The sequence below is a fragment of the Myotis yumanensis genome, unplaced genomic scaffold, assembly GCF_028538775.1.
Source record: "Myotis yumanensis isolate MYYU_CA2020_CCGP unplaced genomic scaffold, mMyoYum1.0.hap1 SCAF_2, whole genome shotgun sequence".
Classification (NCBI taxonomy): Eukaryota; Metazoa; Chordata; class Mammalia; order Chiroptera; family Vespertilionidae; genus Myotis; species Myotis yumanensis.
Window position 1 is genome coordinate 100,769,147 of NW_027223753.1, and position 22,646 is coordinate 100,791,792.

Below are 22,646 nucleotides of genomic sequence, written 5' to 3' on the forward strand. Positions count from 1 at the left end.
AAAAGATAAACAAGATTGATGAACCATAAGCCAGACTCATCAAGAAACAAACAGAGAACCCAAATAAATAAAGCCAGACATGAAAGCAGTGAAGTAAGCAGTGACACAATAGAAATACAAAGGATTGTAAGAAAATACTATGAACAAATACATGCCAACAAGCTGGACAATATGGATGAAATAGACAAATTCCTAGAAAAATACAATATCCCAAAACTGAATCAGGAAGAATCAGAAAACCTGAATAGGCCAATAACAATTGATGAAATAGAGGCAGTAATAAAAAACAACAACTTCTAGCCATTAAAAGCCCTGGTCCAGATGGCTTTACAGGGAGTTTTCCCAAACATTCAAAGAACTAACATCTATACTCCTCAAATTATGCAAAACAATCCCAGAGGAAGAATCACTTCCAAGCCCTTTTTATGAGGCCATTATTACCCTAATTCCAGAACCAGATAAAGACACTATAAAGAAAGAGAATTACAGGCCAATATCCCTGATGAACATAAATGCTAAAATCCTCAAACAAAATATTACCAAATAAGATTCAGCGATATATTGAAAAGATTATACACCATGATCAAGAGGGATTTATTCCAGGGATGCAAGGATGGTAAAATATTTGCAAATCAATAAATGTGATACATTATATAAACAATTTGAAAGACAAAAATCACATGATCATATCAATAGAAGCAGAGAAAGCATTCAACAAAATTGAACACCCATTTTTTAAATAAAAACTAGGCAAAGCAGGAATAGAGGGAGCATATCTCAACATATAAAGGCCATATATGACAAACCTACAGGCAACATCATACTCAATGGGCAAAAACTAAAACCATTTCTCCTAAGAACAGGAATAAGACGAGGATGTCCACTTTCACCACTCTTATTCAACACAGTACTTTAGGTACTAGCCACAGTGGTCAGACAAGAAGAATAAATACAAGGCATTCAAATTGGAAACGAGGAAGTAAAATTGTCCTTACTTGCAGATGACATGATATTGTACCTAGAAAACCCTAAAGACTCCACCAAAAAACTACTAGATTTAATAAATGAACTTGAGAATGTAGTAGGATACAAAATCAACACCCCAAATCTATGGCTTTTTAACACAGCAATAATGAACTCTCAGAAAGAGAAACTAAACAAACAATCCTATTTACCATTTTAACAAATAAATTAAGTTACTTGTAAGTTTACCATTTTACAAATAAAGTAAAAACTTGTACTGGGAAAACTACAGGACATTGAAAAAAGAGATTGCCCTGACCGGTTTGGCTCAGCGGATAGAGCGTCAGCCTGCGGACTAAAGGGCCCCAGGTTCGACTCCAGTCAAGGGCATGTACCTTGGTTGCGAGCACATCCCCAGTGGGGAGTGTGCAGGAGGCAGCTGATCTGTGTTTCTCTCTCATCGATGTTTCTAACTCTCTATCCCTCTCCCTTCCTCTCTGTAAAAAATCAATAAAATATATTTAAAAGAAAAAAGAAAAAAGAGCTAGAAGAAGATATAAACAACTTAAAGAATGTACCGTGTTCATGGATTGTTAGAAATAACGTAATTAAAATGTCTATACTATTCAAGGCAATCTACAGATTCAATGCAATCCCTATTAAAATAACAATGGTATATTTCACAAATGTAGAAATTTACCAGATGTACCAGTTGATAATGCGAATTTTGTAATCAAAGAAAACACGGTGATTTCAAGAGAAACATCAAAAGTGCTTTATTCAAAGTAATGTCCATTGCTAGCTACACATTTCCCCCATCTTTCAGGTAATTTGTGGATACCGTCCCAACAGAACTTTTCTTGTTTTGAGGCAAACCATTCAGAGACCCAATTTTCCACTTCTTTTTAAAAAAAATATATTTTATTGATTTTTTACAGAGAGGAGGGGAGAGGGATAGAGAGTTAGAAACATCGATGAGAGAGAAACATCGATCAGCTGCCTCCTGCACACCTCCTACTGTGGATGTGCCCGCAACTAAGGTACATGCCCTTGACCGGAATCAAACCCGGGACCCTTCAGTCCACAGGCCAATGCTCTATCCACTGAGCCAAACCGGTTAGGGCCCAATTTTCCACTTCTTTGTACGTTTTGAAGTGCTGCTCAGAAAGTGCGCGTGCCATTGATCGGAACAAGTGGTAAGCTAAAGGAGCAAGGTCTGGTGAATACAGCGGGTGGGTTAATACTTCCCAGGCAAGATATTTTAACGTGTCTTTAACTGGTTTTGAAGTGTGTGATTGTGCGTCATCATGAAGCAAAATTACTTTGCCGTGTCTTCTGGCACATTCTGGTCGTTTCATGCACGGTCAATGTGTGGTTCAAATTGATTATTTGTTGTCGGCAGCAATCAGTATTAACGGTTTCACCTGGTTTTAGAAGCTCATAATACACCACACATTCCCGATCCCACCAAACGCAGAGCATTGTCTTCTTTCTGAAGCAATTTGGCCTTGCAGTCGATGTTGATGGTTGACCTGGATCAACCCATGATTTTGTGCATTTGGGATTCTTAAAATAAATCCACTTTTCATCGCCAGTCACAATTCAATGCAAAAAAGACTTTCTTTCGTGCCGTTGAAACAACATTTTACTGATGACTTTTCGGTTTTCCATTTGTCTTTTGTTCAGTTGATGTGGCACCCATTTTCCTCCCTTCAAAATTTTTCCCATTGCTTGTAAACGATCGGAAATTGTTTGCTGAGCAACGTATAATCTTTCTGCAAGTTGTTTTTGAGTTCAACGAGCATCTTTATCCAATAATGCTTGTAATTGTTGGTCTTCAAACGTTTTCGGTTTACCTGAATGTCCTTTGTCTTTCACATCAAAAGCATCACTTTAAAGTGTTTAAACCAGCCTTCACAAGTATCTTGATATGGAACATGTTCACCATAAGCTTCCTGAAATATATGATAACTTTCAGCAGCACTTTTCTTCAAAATAAAGTAGTGAATTAAAACTTCCCGCAAATGCTCTTTTTTTGGCACGAAATTCGACATTTTTAAGGGTAAAAATATTTATGATGTTAACACCTTCAGAAAATTTGACATATGAAGTTTTGAAGCTTGCTGTCAATACAACAAAATAGCATACATATCAAATCACATATATAACAACATATGTGTAAATCAACATATTGAAAAAATTCCGCATTATTAACTGGTACACCTGGTATATGGAACCAAAAAAGATACCGAATAGCTTCATCAAATTGCAAAAGAAGAACAATGTTGGGAGGAATCACAATAGCAGATATCAAGTTATACTACAAACCCACCGTAATCATAACAGCCTAGTTCTGGCACAAGAACAGGCACACAGATCAATGGAACAGAACAGACAGCCCAAAAATCGACCCAAGCCATACGCTCAATTATATTTGACAAAGGAGGCAAGAGCATACAATGGAGTCAACACAGTCTCTTCAATAAATGGTGTTGGTAAAATCTGACAGATACATGCAAAAAAAATGAAACTAGACCACCATATACAAGAATAAACGGAAAATGGATAAAAGACTTAAATGTAAGTTGGAAAATCATAGAAATCGTAGAAGAAACCATAGGCAGCAAAATCTCAGACATCTCTCCTAACAATATGTTTCCCAATACATCTCCTAGGTCAGTGGTTGGCAAACTCATTAGTCAACAGAGCCAAATATCAACAGTACAACGATTGAAATTTCTTTTGAGAGCCAAAATTTTTAAACTTAAACTATATAGGTAGGTACATTGTTATTAACTTAATTAGGGTACTCCTAAGGCTTAGGAAAAGCCACACTCAAGGGGCCAAAGAGCTGCATGTGGCTCGTGAGCCGCAGTTTGCCGACCACGGTCCTAGGTCAAAAGAAACTAAGGAGAAAATACACAAATGGGACTACATCAAAAGAACAAGCTTCTGTACTACAAAAGAAACCATCAACAAAATAAAAAGGGAGCTGACTGTATGGGAGAACATATCTGGCAATGATACATCTGATAAAGGGTTAATATCCAAAATACATAAGGAACTCAATACAAATTAACAAAAGACAAACAATCCAATTGAAAAATGGGTAAATAACCTAAATAGACACTTCTCCAAAGTAGACATTCAGATGACCAAGACACGTGAAAAAATGCTCAATCACCGATCATCAGAGAGATGCAAATCAAAACGACACTGAGGTATCGCCTCACATCTGTCAGAATGGCTACCATTAATGAATCAACAAATGACAAGTGCTGGTAAGGATGTGGAGAAAAGAGAACCCTAGTATACTGCTGGTGGGAATGCAGACTGGTGCAGCCATTATGGAAAACAGTATGGAGTTTCTTCAAAAAATTAAATATGGAACTGCCATTTGACCCAGTGATCATACTTGTAGGAATATATCCTAAGAAAACAAAACACCAATCAGAAAGAATGTATGTTCATAATAGCATAATTTACAATACCCAAGCATAAAAACAGCCCAAGTGCCTATCAGTAGATGAGTGGGTAAAAAAGCTGTGGTACATTTATACCATGGAATACTATGCAGCAGTAAGAGTCAGCATTGAGGGGCCTTGAGAGTATTATGCTAAGTGAAATAAGTCAGTCAGACAAAGACAAGTATCACATGATCTCACTCATATGTGGAATCTAATTAAAATAAACTGATGTACAGAGTGGATCCAGAAGCGTGGAAGCATGGAACAGAGTGCAGAATCTCCGAGGGAAGACGGGGGAGGGTGAGTGGGTGGGAGGTGATCAACCCAAGAACTTTGTATGCATATATGTATAATCCATGGACACTGATAATAGGGTGTTGAAGGCTTGGGGCAGAGGGCAAGGGCAGGTTGGAGGGATTAAAGGGGGAGAAAAGGGGACATATGTACTACTTTCAACAATAAACATTAAAAAAAATTAAAAATGTTTTAACAGACTTTATCATTTAAAAGTTTTAGGTTTATACAAAAACTGAGGGGAAAGTATAGAGAATTCCCTATACCGATCTTTCTCCAATACATAACCTCCTTCATCATCAACGTTCACCACAAGAGTGGTACATTACAATAGATAAACCTACTACATTGGTTCACCATTGATGAACAACATCATTACCCTAAATCCATAGTTTATATTAGGGTTCACTGTTGGTGTTGTACATTCTATGGGTTTGAATAAATGTATAATGACATATAGTCACTATTACAGCGCAGTTCTACTGCCCTAAAAATCCTGTATTCCACCTATTCTTCTCTTTTCCCCCACAAACCCTCAGAACCATTGTTGTTTTTTTGTTTGTTTGTTTGTTTTTTACTATATCGGTAGTTTTACTGTTTCCATAATGTCATATAGTTGGAATCAAATGTATTTTCATCTTGGCTATTTTCACTTAATAGTGGTATGTATTTAAGTTTCTTGCATGTCTTTTCATGGCTTGATAGCTTATTTCTTTTTAGCGCAGAATACAGTCTTCATCACTTAATGATGGGAATAAGCTCTGATAGATACATCATTAGGTAGTTTCATCATGGGAACATCATTGAGGCACATACACAAACCTTGATGATCTAGCCTCCTATATACCTAGGCTCCTGGGCTACAAACCTGAGTGTACAGCATGTATGGTACTGAATACTGTAGGCAATTGTAACACAATGGTTAAGTATTTGTGTATCTAAATGTAAAAAAAGTACAGCAAAAATACAGTAGAAAATATTTAAAAAATGGTTCAGTTGTATAGGGCACTCACCATAAATGGAGCTTGCAGGACTGGAAGTTGCTCTGGGTGAGTCAACCAGTGAGTGGTGAATGAATGTGAAGTCCTACGGCACTACTACAGACTTTATAAATACAGTCCCCAAAGCCCTTACCTTGCTTCCACTGGACAGTCAAAAATAGAACATAAAGCTGTCAATGCTGCTCCATAAACAGGAATGTGTGCTGGACTGATTGGAAGTATTGAGGGAAGGCTGGCTAGTTAAGACATAGATTACCATAATAATGTCAGGAAGGAGTGAAAGATGGCCTGAGGATCAGCAGGAATAAGAAATCAACATGGAGAGAGAAAGGAACGTAGGGATTGTCATGGTAATGTAGTTTCAGCTACTGCATGTTGGAACAGTAGTCAGGTTAAGGAACTTTGTGATCCTCATTTAAAAAAAAAAAAGAAGAGGGTGTTTAACATTGAGAGAGTATAGAACTGAGGATTCAGTATTTTGACTGTGGTAATTTTTTACTTCCATCAACCCTCTATGGCATTGATCTGATGGGAGAAATAAAACTATGCTTTAAATCAGGGGTGAGGAACCTTTTTTTCTGCCAAGGACCACTTGGATATTTATAACATCACTAGTAGCCCTGCGCACGAATCCGCATGACAGTAGCTCAATGGTGCCCTCCTGTAGCTCTCTGCCCGCTGAACCCGCCCTCTTGTAGCTCCCCCTGCGCCCCCTCATAGCTGGCTGCCCTGCCCGCTCCTGTAGCTCTCTACTGCCCACTTGTACCATTAGCTCGCTGCCACCCTCCTGTAGCTCCCCCCCGCACCCCCGCCCCCCCCCCCCCCCCATAGCTTGCTGCCCTGCCCCGTCCTGTAGCTCTCCGTCTCCCACTTGTAGCTCAATGCCCCACTCTCCTGCTGATCCATGATCTGGTCGTTACACAGTCAGTTGTTACGTAACGACCATTTGCATATTACATCTTTATTATATAGGATTTTCGGGCCATACAAATTATCCTTAAAAATTAGCCTGCTATATTTGGTCAAACATTTAATTAACTCACCCCTAATGCCTTGGCAGGGCCAGACCAAATGATTTCTCAGGCCTTATATGGCCCATGGGCTGGACGTTCCCCACCCCTGCTTTAAATCATTACAACCTGAAAGTATTTCCCAAGAACAGACACAGGCTGGCTCCACATTACCGCCAGTAAAAATTTTTCCTAAAGTGGCAGTGGCACTTAATCCTTGTTAAAGTAGCTCCTTTAGACCTCTGTACAAGATTTAGATCCTCAACAAAGAATTTACAGCCTTGTACTCTGAAGACCATCAAGCTAGATCTGGGAGAGCTGTAATGGCCTCTGAATATATAGCATTGGGGCACAGACCCCTGTGTACTGAGATAGTTCAGTTGCTGACTGACTGGAATGTAACCTGTGCAATCAAAATTGAGGTGCTGCGAGTGAGAGAAAATCTATTGCCAAACCCCACAGATATGCTCCCATCAGTGAAAAAAAAAATCCCTCCTGAACCACATATTTCTAAAATTTAGCTCCATTATAATTTTATGAGACCACTGTCATAGATTTGGTCTGTCATTGACCAAAATTTCATTATGTGGTACATGACATCCATTCACTTACTGAAGGCCACCTTGGTTGCGTCCAAGTTTTGTCAATTATGAATAATGCTACTATAAACACCTGTATGTAGGTTTTTGTTTGGATTTAAGTTTTCAAATCCTTTGGGTAAATACTAAGGAGCATAGTTGCTGAATCATATGGTAAGAGTATGTTTAGTTTTGTAAGCAAATATCAAATTCCTTCCAAAGTGGCTGCACCATTTGGCATTCCCATCAGCAATGAATGAGTTCTAGTTGTTCCATGTCCTTGCCAGCATTTGGCAGTGTCATCTTTTCAGACTCTGACTACTCTAACTGGTATATAGTGGTATCTCATTGCTGCTTTAATTTGCATTTCCGTAATGCTATCTAATAAAAGAGAAACATGGTAATTAGCCGTACGTCCGCTACCCTTCCCATTGGCTAATCAGGGAGATATGCAAATTAACTGCCAACCAAGATGGCGGCCGGCAGCCAGGCAGCTCACGCGAACAGGGAGGCTTCCTTGCTTCAGTGATGGAGGAAGCCAAGCTTCCCTGCCTGCCTTGCCGGCCTCTCAGCTGCAACTCTAAGAAACATTGTAGGAAGAAACCAAGATGGCAGCATAGGTTAATGTCGGAGTTTGCTGCCTCGAACAACCACTTCAAAAATACAAGTAAAAGACAGAACGGATATCACCCAGAACCACAGGAAGGCTGGCTGAGTGGAAATCCTACAACTAGAAGGAAAGAGAAATCCATACCGAGACTCAGAGGAGGTGCAGTGCGGAAGTGAAATACTAAGGTGCGGAGTGCATGTGGAGCGGGCTGGCGGCGGAGGGCACGGTTGTTGTTTTCAATCGGGAGGGAGTTTCAGACTCTGAGCTCCAGATCCGGGCGAGTCTCTAGGGACCCAGACTCAAACGGGAGAAGCGGGACTGTCTGGCTTTGGTCGGAACTCGAATGTAGCTTTCTCTCCCGGGACTCTGAGAGGCAGAGACCCTGGGGACGGATCTGAGAGCAGCCATAACTGCTCGCTCCACCCACCCTGTAGATCCCCGGGGACCCGCCCCGCCCAAGCCCTGGACAGAGGCATTTGCCGGATAGCCTTAGGCAAATGCTAGACTAGCACTGCCCTAGAGATCCAGCACAGAAGCTCTCCCACTGCAGACACAGCTGACTCTCATAGCCAGTTAGCCTGGAGGTCAATTCACCCCCAGTACTGCCACAAACAATCAAGGCTTAACTACAACAAGACTGTGCACAAAGACCTCAAGGGGGTGCACCAAGAAAGCATAGAAAATGCGGAGACAAAAAAACATGACAGAAATGGAGGATATAGAGCTAAAAAACACACTTTTAAGGTCTTTCAATAATTTTCTAGAAACTGCCGATAAACTTGATGAGATCCTCAAGAAATCTAATGAGACCCTCGATGTTGTCATAAAGAACCAACTAGAAATTAAGCATACACTGACTGAAATAAAGAATATTATACAGACTCCCAACAGCAGACCAGAGGAGCGCAAGAATCAAGTCAAAGATTTGAAATGCGAAGAAGCAAAAAACACCCAACTGGAAAAGCAAAGTGAAAAAAGAATCCGAAAATATGAAGACAGTGTAAGGAGCCTCTGGGACAGCTTCAAGCGTACAAACATCAGAATTATAGGGGTGCCAGAAGATGAGAGACAGCAAGATATTGAAAACCTATTTGAAGAAATAATGGCAGAAAACTTCCCCCACCTGGTGAAAGAAATGGACTTACAGATCCAGGAAGCACAAAGAACCCCAAACCAAAGGAATCCAAAGAGGACCACACCAAGACACATCATAATTAAAATGCCAAGAGCAAAAGACAAAGAGAGATTCTTAAAAGCAGCAAGAGAAAGAGACTCAATTACCTACAAGGGAATACCCATATGACTGTCAGCTGATTTCTCAACAGAAACTTTGCAGGCCAGAAGGGAGTGGCAAGAAATATTCAAAGTGATGAATGCCAAGAACCTACAACCAAGATTACTTTATCCAGCAAAGATATTATTCAGAATTGAAGGTCAGATAAAGAGCTTCACAGATAAGGAAAAGCTAAAGAAGTTCACCACCACCAAACCAGTATTATATGCAATGCTGAAAGGTATCCTTTAAGAAGAGGAAGAAGAAGAAAAAGGTAAAGATACAAATTATGAACAACAAATATGCATCTATCAACAAGTGAATCTAAGAATCAAGTGAATAAATAATCTGATGTACAGAATGAACTGGTGATTATAATAGAATCAGGGACATAGAAAGGGAATGGACTGACTATTCTTGGGGCGGGGGGGGGGGGGGAAGGGGTGTGGGAGATGCGGGAAGAGACTGGAAAAAATCATCCACCTATGGATGAGGACAGTGGGTGAGGAGTGAGGGCGGAGGGTGGGGCGGGGAACTGGGAGGAGGGGAGTTATGGGGGGAAAAAAAGAGGAACAAATGTAGTAATCTGAACAATAAAGATTTAATTAAGAAAAAAAAAGAAACATTGTAACAAATATAGAAGCTAAACCAAACCCCAGAAACCTGCTTTAGTCAGCCAGGCTTCAGCCAGCAGGACCGCAACATTGTTTCAAATACAGAAGGTAAACAAAGGCCAGGAACCTGCTTCCAGCAGCCGAGGCCTCAGAGCTAAAGCTGGCCCAGAATAGAAAAAAAAAAGAAAAAAAAGGACAGGTTGGGAGCTTCAGTCACCCGCCAGCCTGAAAACGGCCCTCAGCCCCTCACCCAGGCTGGCCATTCACCCCAGTGGGGACCCCCACCCTGATCCAGGACACCCTTCAGGGCAAACCAGCCGGCCCCCACCCGTGCACCAGGCCTCTATCCTATATAGTAAAAGGGTAATATGCCTCCCAGCACCAGGATCAGCGTGACAGGGGGCAGCGCCCAAACCCCCTGATCACCCTGCTTTGTGTGTGATAGGGGGTGGGGCCACAACCCCTTGATTGGTCCTGCTCTGTGTGTGACAGGGGAAGGTGCCCCAACCCCCTGATCAGCCCTGCTCTGTGCCTGATGGGGGGGAGCTCTCCAACCCCCTGATCGCCCTGCGGCTGTGTGTGTGACAGGGTGCAGCGCCCTAACCCTCTGATCGGCCCTGCTCTGTGTGTGACAGGGTGTAGCGCCCCAACCCCGACTGGCCCTGCTCTGTGGGTGATAGAGGGCCCGATCAGCCCTGCTCTGAGTGTGACAGGGTGCGGCGCCCCAACTCCCCCTCCCCCCCCCCCACGGGCCCTGCTCTGTGTGTGACAGGGTAGAGCCATAACCTCCCCATCGGCCCTGCCCTGAGTGTGACAGTGGTGGCGCCCCAACCGCCTGATTGGCCCTGCTCTGTGGGTGATAGAGGGCAGCGCCCCAACCCGGATCCGCCCTGCTCTGTGTGTGACAGGGGGCAGTGCCCCAACTCCCCTATCAGCCCTACTCTGTGAGTGACAGGGGGGAGCTCCTCAACCCCCTGATGGGCCCTGCTCTGTGTGTGACACGGGGGAGCTCCCCAACCCCATGATGGGCCCTGCTCTGTGAGTGACAGGGGGGAGCTCCTCAACCCCCTGATCAGCCCTGCTCTGTGTGTGACAGGGTACGGAGCCCCAGCCCCCCTGATAGGCCCTGCTCTGTGCATGACAGCGGACAGTGCCCCAACCCCCCTGATAGGCCCTGCTCTGTGCATGACAGGGGGCAGCGCCCCAACCCCCTGATCAGCCCTGCTCTGTGCGTGACAGGGGGTGGCGCCACAACTTCCCTATCGTCCCTGCCTTGAGTGTGACAGGGGGCGGTGCCCCAACCCCCCAATCGGCTGTACCCTGAGCGTGACTAGGGGTGGCATCGCAACCTCCTGATCCGCCCTGCTTTGTGCATGACAGGGGGCAGCGCCCCAACTCCCCAATCGTCCCTGCTCTGAGCCCGACCACGGGCTGCACCTAGGGATTGGGCCTGCCCTCTGCCACCCGGGAGCAGGCCTAAGCCAGCAGGTCATTATCTCCTGAGGGGTCCCAGACTGTGAGAGGGCACAGGCCGGGCTGAGGGAATCCCCCCTCTCCCCCGAGTGCACAAATTTTTGTGCACCGGGCCTCTAGTCCTATATAATAAAAGCCTAATATGCAAATCAACTGAATGGCAGATTGGCGGGGCTGGCAAGCGGGTGGCGCCAGCCCAGCCAAGACGGGTGCCAGTGGGCAGAGGAAGGGATGGCAACCAGCAGGCAGTGGCGACCGGTGGAGTCGGAGGGGTGATTGGGGGGAATGGCCGGTTGCTTGCCAGCTGGTGCCATCCCAATTGCTCCACTGGTCACCTCCTGCTGAGGGAGGCCGGACATCCCCTAAGGGCTCCTGGTCTGCAAAGGGTGCAGGCCTGGCTGAGGGACCCCCCTCCCCCCGCCCTGAGTGCACTAATTTTCATGCTCCGGGCCTCTAGTAATATATGATATGGAATATCTTTTCATGTTTATTTGCAATCTATATATCTTCTTTAGTGAGGTATTTGTTAAGATCTTCAGCCCATTTTAAAATCAGGTTTTTTTGTTTCTTCTTATTGTTGAGTTTTAATAGTTCTTTGTATAGTTTGAATAATAGTCCTTTATCAAATACATGTCGTTTGCAAATATTTTCTTCTAATCAGTGGCTTGTCTTCTCATTCTTTTGACACATTTTAATTAAGTTTAGGTGTTAATTACTTCATGGCCTTTAGTCTTCTATCTAAAAAGTCACCACCATAACCAAGGTCATCTAGTTCTTTCTTATATTATACCAGAGGCCCGGTGCACAAAAATTTGTGCACTGGCGGGGGTGGGGGGGTGTCCCTCAGCCCCACTTGTGCCCTCTCACTGTCTGGGACCCCTCGGGAAATAACCATCTGCTGGCTTAGGTCCGCTCCCGAGGTGGCAGATGGCAGGCCCGATCCCTCGGTGCCTGCCCCGCCTCCCCAGGTCGCGCACACGGCAGGGCCAATCTGGGGATTGGGGCGCCGCCCTGGGTCGCGCACACGGCAGGGCTGATTAGGGGCTGGGGCGCCGCCCCGAGTCAGGTCGAACATGGGACGCCCCAGATCGGGTCGCACATGGGATGCCTGGGCGGGCCAGCCGATCGCTGCTGCCCTGCCCGGCCGCCCCGGGTCGGGTTGCACACGGACGCCCGCCGCCCTGGGTCGCAGATAGCAGGCCCAGATGGCGGCAGGGCAGGCGGGATGGCGCTGTCCCACCCTGCCTGCAGTATGCAAATTAGCCGCCCTCTTTGTTGGCGTTTAATTTGCATATTGCGCTGATTAACCAATGGGAGGCGTAGCAAAGGTACAGTCAATTACCATGTTTGTCTATTATTAGATAGGATTCTAAGAGTATAGCTTTGTGTTTTATACTTAGGTCTATCATCCATTTTAAGTTAATTTTTGTGAGGATTTAATATCAATATTCTTTTTTGTTGCATGTGGATGTCTTATTGTTCCAGCACCACTGGTGGAAGATCATCTTCGCTCCATTGCCAAAGATCTGATGATTATATTTATACTAGAGGCCCGGCCTGTGCCCTTTTGCAGTCTGGGACCCCTCGGGGGTGACCACTTGCTGCCTTAGGCCTGCTCCCCGGGGGATTGGGCCTAAGATGGCAATCAGACATCCCTCTGGCAGCCCAGCAGCCCTCAGGGGATGTCCACTTGCCAGCGGGGAGCAGGACTAAACTGCAGTCAGACATCCTTAGGGCTGCTGAGGAGGCAGGAGAGACTCCCACCACCACTGTTGTACTGGCAGCCGTCAGCCTGGCTGTGGCTGAGCAGAGCTCGCCCCAGTGAGAGTGCACTGACCACCAGAGGGCAGCTCCTGCATTGAGCATCTGCCCCCTGGTGGTCAGTGTGTGTCATAGCGACCAGTCATTCCCAGTCCTTCTGCTGTTAGGGTCAGTTTGCATATTACCCTTTTACTATATAGGATAGAGGCCTGGTGCATGGGAGGGGGCCGGCTGGTTTGCTCTGAAGGGTGTCCCGGATCAGGGTGGGGGTCCCCACTGGGGTGCCTGGACAGCCTGGGTGAGGGGCTGAGGGCCGTTTTCAGGCTGGCGGGCGACTGAAGCTCCCAGCCTTTTTTTTTTATTCTGGGATTTATTTACCTTCTATAGCTGTCACTGGAGCTGAGAGCCGGCTCCAGCTCTGAGGCCATGGCTGGCTGAAAGCAGGTATCTGGGTTTGTTTAGCTTCTATAATTGAAACTCTGTTACCATCACTGGCGCTCTAAGCTCTGAGCCTGCTGCCGGCTGAAAGCAGGTATCTGGAGTTTGTTTAGCTTCTATAATTGCAACATTGTTGCATCCAGAGCTCAGAGATGGGCTGCGGCAGGCAGGTTACCTTGGCTTCCTCCGTCACTGGAGCAAGAAAGCCTCATGTTCGCTTCAGCTGCGTGGCTGCCGGCCGCCATCTTGGCTGGCAGTTAATTTGCATATCTTGCTGATTAGCCAATGGGAAGGGTAGCAAAGTTACGGTTAATTACCATGTTTCTCTATTATTAGATAGGACTAGACGCCCGGTGCATGAAATTCGTGCCCAGGGGGAGGAGGTCCCCTCAGCCCAGCCTGCACCCTCTCCAATCTGGGATCCCTCAGGTGATGTCCAATTGCCAGTTTAGGCCCGATCCTGGCAGTTGGAACTCCCTCTCACAATCTGGGACTGCTGGTTCCTAACTGCTCACCTGCCTGTCTGCCTGATCGCCCCTACTGGCCCCCTTGCCAGCCTGATCACCCCTAACTGTCTCTGCCTGCTGGCCTGGTTGCCCCCAACTGCCCCTGCCTGCCAATCTGGTTGCCCCAAACTGTCCCCCCTCAGCCTCCCCCCGCTGGCCTGGTTGCCCCTAACTGCCCCCCCACCAGCATGGTCGCCCCCAACAGCCCCCCTCTGCTAGCCTGGTTGCCCCTAAGTACCCCCCGCCGGCCTAGTCAAACCTTATTGCCCCCCCCCCCCCCCACGCTGGCCTGGTTGCCCCCTACTGGCCCCCTCTGCCAGCCTGGCCGCCCTTAACTGCACCCCCCTGCCAAGCTGGTTGCCTCCAACTGTCTGCCCCCCTGCTAGCCTGGTTGTCCCTCACTGCCCCCCCCCCCCAGCTGTCCTGGTCACCCCCAACTGCCCCCGCCCCCCCGCCACTGGTTTGGTTGCCCCTCACGCCTCCCTCCCGCCCCCCGCCAGCCTGGTTGCTCCCAATGCCCCCCCTGCTGGCCTGGTTGTCCCTCACTGCCCCCCCTCCCCGCAGCTGGCCTGGTCGCCCCCAACTGCCCCCCGCCCCCCCCGCCACTGGTTTGGTCGCCCCTCACACCTCCCCCCCCCCCCCGCCAGCCTGGTTGCCCCCAATGCCCCCCCTGCTGGCCTGGTCGCCCCTCACTGTCTCCCCATGCTGGCCTGGTTGCCCCATACAGCCTGCTGTTCAGTCGTTTGGTTGTCCCTCCCTAACTCCCCTGCTGGCCTGGTCACCCCATGCAGCCTGCTGCTCAGTCATTTGGTCGTCCCTCACTAACCCCCCTGCCGGCCTTGTCGTTCCACTCAGCCTGTTCGGTCGTCTGTACGACTGTCCATTCGGTTGCGATGGCCCCTGGCTCTTTATATATATAATGTTTCTGGTCTCTATTCTGTTGTATAGATCTGTCAATTTTTTTCAGCCACAATCTTGATTGCTGTTGCTTTATAGTAAGTGTTGAAGCCATATGATGTTAATTCTCCCACTTTGTTCTTCAATATGCCTATTCTGGATCTGACCTGTATCATTTTCCTTCTCTCTAAAGAACTTTTAATATTTGCTGAAAGGCATGTCTACTAATTCCCTCAAGTTTTACCTGATAAAGTCTTTATTTCTACTTCACTTTTTGGAGGATAATTTTTCAGGGCACAGAAGTCTAGGTTAGTGGGGTGTTTTTTTTTTCTTTCAACACTTTCAGTATTTCATTCCATTCTCTTCTTTCTTATATGGTTTCTCATAAGGTGAATGTAATTCTTATAGGTAAGGTGTGTTTCCTTACCTATATTGCTTCTTTTTTCATAATTTATCTTTGATGTTCTAAAATTTGCCAATGATATGCTTAGGTTTAGATTTTGGGGGGTGGGGGGGGGGTATTTATCATGCTTAGTGTTCTCTGAGCTTCTGGATCTGTAATTTGGTGCCTAACAATGTCACATTTCCAAGTTAAAAATTTCAGAAAATTCTCCGTCATTACTGTGTCAAATCTTTGTTCCTTTCTCTCTTTCTTCTCCTTATGACATCTCATTATGCGTATATTATACTTTTTGTAGTTGTCTCACAGTGCCTGAATATTCTACTCTTGTTTTCAATCTTTAGAAATCTCTATTTTAAACAAATATATTGACATACATGATCTGCCTCTGTAGAAAATAATAAATTAATATGTAAAGAAGCAAGTTCCTAATGGCTCATAAAAGGTAAAGTCCATATTTAAATTTCAGGTAAGTGTGTTTAAAAAATGGATTTGTGAGATATCTGTATATATTAAGGACACTAATATCTTGTCATATTTTCAGGCTAATTTCATATTGTCTTTAGTTCAATATATTTTCTTTTGTAAATTCTTTCATTGTTTTTAAGTTTAGAAAAGTATTTCATATTCAGAAGTCAAATGATCAAATATTTTATTGTAGGTTTTAAAAATTTGCTTTTATTTTGATAAAACTCTATAATCCATCCAGATTTTATTTTAGTGTGGGGAATGAATTAAAAGTCTACCTAGATTTTTCTGAAATAGTTTTCTAATTCCTTCTTCCTTGGTTTCTGTGCGATAATATAAAGTGTGTAGGAGAGAGGCTACACACTTTGTGTGTTGTTATGCAAAAGTCACTAGGTCTTCTGTCAAATTAATGCTTTATTTTTGCACATCATTGTAGGTTTGAAATAAATTTTATTGTCTGCAAGATGTCATTTTTCACTTCTATTCGTGCTAACTTGTCCAGATTGCCCTACCAAAAAACCCTAGAAGGCTTCTGGCCAAGATGGTGGCATAGGTAAACATGGTACTCACCTCTTCCCACAACCATATAAAAAAAGGTAAATAATCTTCAGAATAACCATCATTCAGAAATGCCTAAAATCTGGCTGGCTGGCTGTCCTACAACTAGGAAATTAAAGAAGCCATATTGAGACTGGTAGGAGGGGAGGAGTCATAGAACAAGTTGGTTCCACAACCACATGTGATGGTTTTAAATCGGGTGGGATATCCTGGCTACGGAGGTACCCCCTGAGGAGCAAGGAGTACCAGACCCACACCAGACACCTCAGCCCAGTGCCAAGAAAATAAGTCCCCATGAATTCTGGCTGTAAAAACCAGCAGGGATGGTGGCTCCGTGAGATGGAGGCTGCTGGAGTCCCAGGCAGTTCTTAAAGGGCCTATGCACGAACTTACACAGACTCACTTCCTCTGAGCTCTAGTGCTGGTGCAGCACCTTTAAAGGATCAGGGACATATGAGGAGGAACTAAATTGTCTGGCATCAGGGTAGGAGCTACTGGGGCAGCTTTCTCCCAGACGAAAGTGCTGGCAGAGGTCATTTTCCCAATACCCCAACTGACAGGTGGGTACCATATCTCAGTCTCCATCAACCTGGCTCACACTGTTTGCCTTGCTCTGGTGATTCCCCGAGACCTTGCCCCTGCCCAACTTGCTAACTCATCCAAGTTGTTTCCAGTGACTTTTCCATACAACTGGCCTCTCTTGCCTCATGCTTCAGAATTTCCTAAAATCTCTCAGACAAGCAGCAGCTGACATCAGCATACCCTGTACCTCTCAATAAGTGGCCCCAGGTATGGCACTAGTGGCAGCCCTCTTTTGGTTCAGATCTTGACCTCTGCTGGGCAACTCCAAGCCCAACACAAGTAGCAGCCATCTGCAGATCTCTCTGTAGCTTGTGCCAGGTGGCCCCAGGCAGGGCCCAGGCAGTGGCTGACTTTGCACCTCCCAGTAGGCCCCAAACCAGTCCATCCAGAGGACAGCATCAGACCAGGCCAGATTACAACTCTACCACATCCACTAGTGACACACTCAAGGGGCAGACTAGTTGAGCACCAAAGCCCCACTGAAGCAAGTCCTGCTCCATAGGGTGGGCTCCTGTATAGCAGCTCTTCAGCTATAATCACAGTTGGTCCTCAGAGCCAATTGGCCTGGGGTCAATTCCTTTCAGAGATACCAACATCAAAGAACACACAACTACAAAAGGACAGTGCACACAGTCCACACAGGGGTGCACCTGGAGCACCCAGCTGGGACACAGAACCCTATAAGACAACTACTACACAAGGCCACATTACCAAGTCCGAGAGACACAGCTCTACCTAATACATAGAAACAAACACAAGGAAGCAGAAAAAATGCAGAGACAAAGAAACATGTTGTAAAAGAAAGAACAGGAGAAACCTCCAGAAAAAGAATGAAATGAAATGGAAGCAAGCAAACTACCAGATACAGAGTCAAAACAGTAGTTATAAGGATGCTCAAAGAACTTAGTGAGAACTTCAACAGCATGAAGAAAGTCTAAGGAAGTATAAAAACGAACCAGTCAGAAATGAAGGATTCACTAACTGAAATGAAGAATAATTTACAGGGAATCAACAGTAGAGTAGTGGAGAATCAAGTCAAGAAATTGGAATATAAGGAAGCAAAAAACAAAGAATCAGAACAGCATAAAGAAAAAGGAATCCAAAAATATGAAGATAGTGTAAGGAGCCTCTGGTACAACTTCAAGCATACCAACATTCGCATCATAGGGTCACGGGAAGGAGGGGAGCAAGAAATTGAAATTTGAAAAAATAATGACAGAAAATGTCCCTTACCTGGTAAAAGAAATAGACACACAAGTCCAGGAAGTGCAGAGAGTCCCAAACAAGATGAACCCAAAAAGGACCACACCAAGACACATTATAATTAAAATGCCAAAGGTTAACGGCAAAGAGAGAATCTTAAAAGCAGCAAGAGAAAAGCAGTTAGTTATCTACAAGTGAGCGCCCATATGACTGTCAGCTGATTTCTCAACAGAAACTTTGCAGGCCAGAACAGAGTGGCAGAAATATTCAAAGTGATTAAAAGGAAGGACCTACAAGCAAGATTATTCGACTCAGCAAAGCTATCATTTAGAATTCAAAGTCAGATAAACAGCTTCCCAGACAAGGAAAAGCTAAAGAAGTTTACCAGTATTACATGAAATGTTAAACAATCTAAATAAAAACAATAAAATAGCAGTAAGTGCATATCAACAATTGAATCTAAAAATCAAAATAAACGAACCAGCAGAACAGAAGCAGATTCATAGATACAGATAACATTTTGACAGCTGCCAGATGGAAGGGGGATTTGAGGGATGGATAAGAAAGGTGAAGGGTTTTAGAAGTACAAATTAGTACTTATAGTCTTGGGTATAAAGTACAGCATAGGGAATACAGTCAATAATATTCTAATAACTATGCCCTAGCCAGTTTTGCTCAGTGGATAGAGCATTGGCCCGCCGACTGAAGGGTCCCGGTTTCAATTCCGGTCAAGGGCACATACATTGGTTGCAGGTTCCCTGGCCCTGGTCAGGGTGCGTGTAGGAGGCAACCAATCGATGTGTCTCTCTCACATCGATGTTTCTCTCTGTCTCTCCCTTTCCATTCCACTCTCTCTAAAAATAATAGAAAAATATCCTTGGGTAAGGATTAACAACAACAAAAAAATAAAATAAAAATAATATTCTAGTAACTATGTATGATGTCAGGTGGTTACATTTTTGGGGATGAGCACTCAGTAAGTTTTATAATGTCTAATCACTGTCATGTACACCTGAAACTAATATAATATTGTATGTCAACTATAACTGAAAAATAAAAACTTATTTTAAAAAACTTGCAATTTTAAGTGAAATTGTTTTAGAACTTGTAAACAAAACTGAGAACTAATATTTCAAGTAATATTGAATCATCCTATATATGTTTTGCAGTTTTCTTCATTAAGTTCCAAATTTTATCATTAAAGTTCTTCATAAAATTTTATTTTAGGCTACTTTGGGTTTTTCTTCGTTTAATCAAATCCCACTTGATTATGGCCTACTTCTCCCTATCTACCTTTACTTTTCTATACAGTATCCATCTTGTATTTTTGTCTGCTTGTCTGTTATTGCCATTGGAATGTAAGTCCTAACATGGCAATAACTTAGTATATTGGTGACCACCATCTCCCCAGTACTCAGCCCAGCTGTAAAAATATTTGCTGAAAGAATACATAAAGAAACGTAATGGTATTTATTTTGCATTCAGTAATTTTGTATTCTCATTTTAAATTACTTTATTTTTTATAGTATTCTCATTTAGGTAGAAAAGCATATTACCTCCAAATAATAATGCTTTCATTTCCCTGTCAGACCTGTTGTTTAAGCTTCAAATGGCTTATTCATGTGGGCAGAACAATTCCTATATAATAAAAGCCTAATATACCAAGTGTCCGGTTGTCCGTTCAACCAATCAAAGTGTAATATGCTAATGATAGGCTGCTCAACCACTTGCTGTGACGTGCACTGACCACCAGGGAGTAGATGCTCCGACCGGTAGGTTAGCTTGCTGCTGGAGTCCAGCTGATTGGGACTGAGCGAGATGGACTGGACACACCCTGGAGCCCTCTCGTGGTCCCTTCCCTGCTGGCCAACCTCCCGCATCCCTTCCTGGCCCTAATCGTGCACCAGTGGGGTCCCTCAGCCTTGCCTGCACCTTCTCACAATCTAGGACCCCTTGGAAGATGTTGGAAAGTTGGTTTCGGCCCGATCCCACAGGCCAGGCCGAGGGACCCCACTGGTGCACGAATTCGTGCACTGGGCCTCTAGTCCTATATAATAAAAGCCCAGTGACTGAATGGCAAAACAACCAGAATGACCAGTCGACCAGTTGCTATGACGCACACTGAGCACCAGGGGGCAGATGCTCAACGCAGGAGCTGCCCCTTGATGGTCAGTGTGCTCCCACAGTGGGAGCGCCACTTGGCTGACCAGGATGAGCAGTGCTCCCTCAGCAGGCTGATCCCTCAGGCCATGCCCCCCACCGGTGAAGGCCTCTAGTATTAAATAACTAGTGACCCGGTACACGGATTCGTGCACATTGAAAAGAAATTAATTAGAAGGTGGCCGGCAGGGCGGGACTGGGCAAGATGGGCCGGATACGGCCTGGAGCCAACCTCCCGCAGTCCCTCCCCGGCATCTGTGGAGTGAGTGGGGTACCTCCGGCAGCTGAGGTCCCTCGCCCTGGCCTGTGGGGATCAGGCCGAAACCAGCTCTCCAAAATCCCCCAAGGGGTCCCAGAGTGCGAGAGGGCACTCTGCAAAGTTGCTGTCGTACAGGGTGTGGAACGCAAATGCAGGTGTGCAGTAAACCAGATTCGGGGCCGACAGTGCCCCAGCAACAACATAACCCATGGCTGAAGGTGGAATTACGCAGCCCCGCGAGGAATCTGGCTCCCTCCTCTCTGGTTTCGGGGTGCATCACCCAAGAACCGCTGTTGCCAATTCAGTGCAGCTCGGCAGCTTCTGCGTTGAGTGTCTGCCCCCTGATGGTCCGTGTGCTTCATAGCAACCGGTTGAACGGTCAGACACTTAGCATATTAGCCTTTTATATATATAGAAGATAACAGCAATAATACCATCTTTTTTGTTCCTAATCTATATATATAAAAGCCTAAGCTACCAAATGACCGAATGATCGACCGGTTGCTATGACGCGCACTGACCACCAGGGGGCAGATGCTCAACACAGGGGCTGCCCCGTGGTGGTCAGTGCGCTCCCACAGCCAACCTCCCGCGGTCCCTTCCCCTGGTCGGCCGGCCACCCCAATCGGCCCCCATCGCCAGCCAGGCCGAGGAACCCCACCCGTGCACGAATTCGTGCACCAGGCCTCTAGTTTTATTATAAAATCCAAAAACAGAATCTTAATTTTAAAATACAAGGCACTATTTAAAGCATAGCTACTTAAAATCTTGACATTATGATACCACATTATATAAAAACATAGTAAAAACGATTTACTAAAAACACAAGGTGATTATATTATAGACAAGAATTTCTAGTACATTTGTTAGCTTAGAGGTTACAAATAAATCTTGTTATTGAAGTAACTTTTTACCTTATAGCTTTCTGCTCCTTGAATTAGATCTCTCATGGAAGTAGACAACTGATCCTTTTCTGAATGAAGAGATTTGAGTTCTTCCCTTAGAGTCTGGGCCTATTTTAAATATATAATAGAGAGTTTTTATGGATAGAAAAGTTGATTTTCTAAAATGTAAGGTTTTTGAATTTTGTATTAAGTCACCTTACCTCTCTCCTGCTAGAATCTAGTTCTTTCTTTGCCTTCACAGCAACTAGTTTTATCTTATTTATTTTTTCCTCTTTCTCTATGGATTCTTTTTTGAGGTACTCTAAAAACATAAAATGAATGGCTTATATATGAACTCAAAAGGAAAAATATCCAAATTTACTTATTTTAGCCCTAGAAAAAACATTAATACCTATTTTTTTAAGTGAAAGCTTAAGTATTCATTATCTAAGTGAGGGAAACAATGTAAAAAATTTCCATTTTCTTCAATCCTCCATAACAGTCTACTTTTGTTTTTCAGGCATTTCATAACTGTCTAGGAATTAGAGAGGCTGTTAGGACATCTTTAACCTGAAAAGATTTCCTGGAAACACCCATATACCAAGATTTTAGGTGATAATTTTCAAACAAGGATCAAGTAGAAGAGAAGTTATATTGTTATTAAGTTATATAGTCAGATGAAGTTATGTAGTCATGCTCTCTAAGCATACCCCTCTTGGTTGGTCTTATTCTTACAACTAAACCTGTAATGTGTTCTATGTATCCAGTCTTGACCTCTCCCCTAATTTCTTTTTAAATTTTTATTTTATTTTATTTTATTTCAGAGAGGAAGAGAGAGGGAGAGATAGAAACATCAATGATGAGAGAGCATCATTGATTGGCTGCCTCCTGCACACCCCCTATTGGGGATTGAGTCCGCAACCTGGGCATGTGTCTTGACTGGGAATCGAACCGTGACCTCCTGTTCATAGGCTGACACTCAACCAACTAAGCCACACTCGACAGGGCATATTTTACTTTTTGATGGTATCACTGCTTAATTTTAGTTCTATCCCTGCTTATTAGTGTAGTTGCACCTGTCTTCAAATACACTGTACAAATACATCTGGCTGCTACTGATGAATCATCTGTGTGTGTGAAGCACAGGACAATTGTTTCAATTCTGCATTTTGTCCTATATCTTCTCACCTACTCAGGCACCAATGTAGCAATTCTTCTTTATTGTGCAGCATACTTCTTCCTCTATT

At 44.5% G+C, this 22,646-nt stretch overlaps 1 protein-coding gene across 2 annotated transcripts in view; it reads right to left on the reverse strand.

The window, feature by feature from the left end:
- The window catches only part of GCC2 (GRIP and coiled-coil domain containing 2), a 95,821-nt gene that overhangs the window by 58,188 nt on the left and 14,987 nt on the right, over positions 1 to 22,646 (reverse strand). For both annotated transcript variants that reach the window (XM_070405867.1, XM_070405868.1), the window contains exons 8-9: positions 21,621 to 21,721; positions 21,430 to 21,528 (exon numbers count right to left, since the gene is read on the reverse strand). In XM_070405867.1, coding sequence (XP_070261968.1) covers positions 21,430 to 21,528; positions 21,621 to 21,721 — 200 coding nt within the window. The remainder of the gene's footprint in view (positions 1 to 21,429; positions 21,529 to 21,620; positions 21,722 to 22,646) is intronic.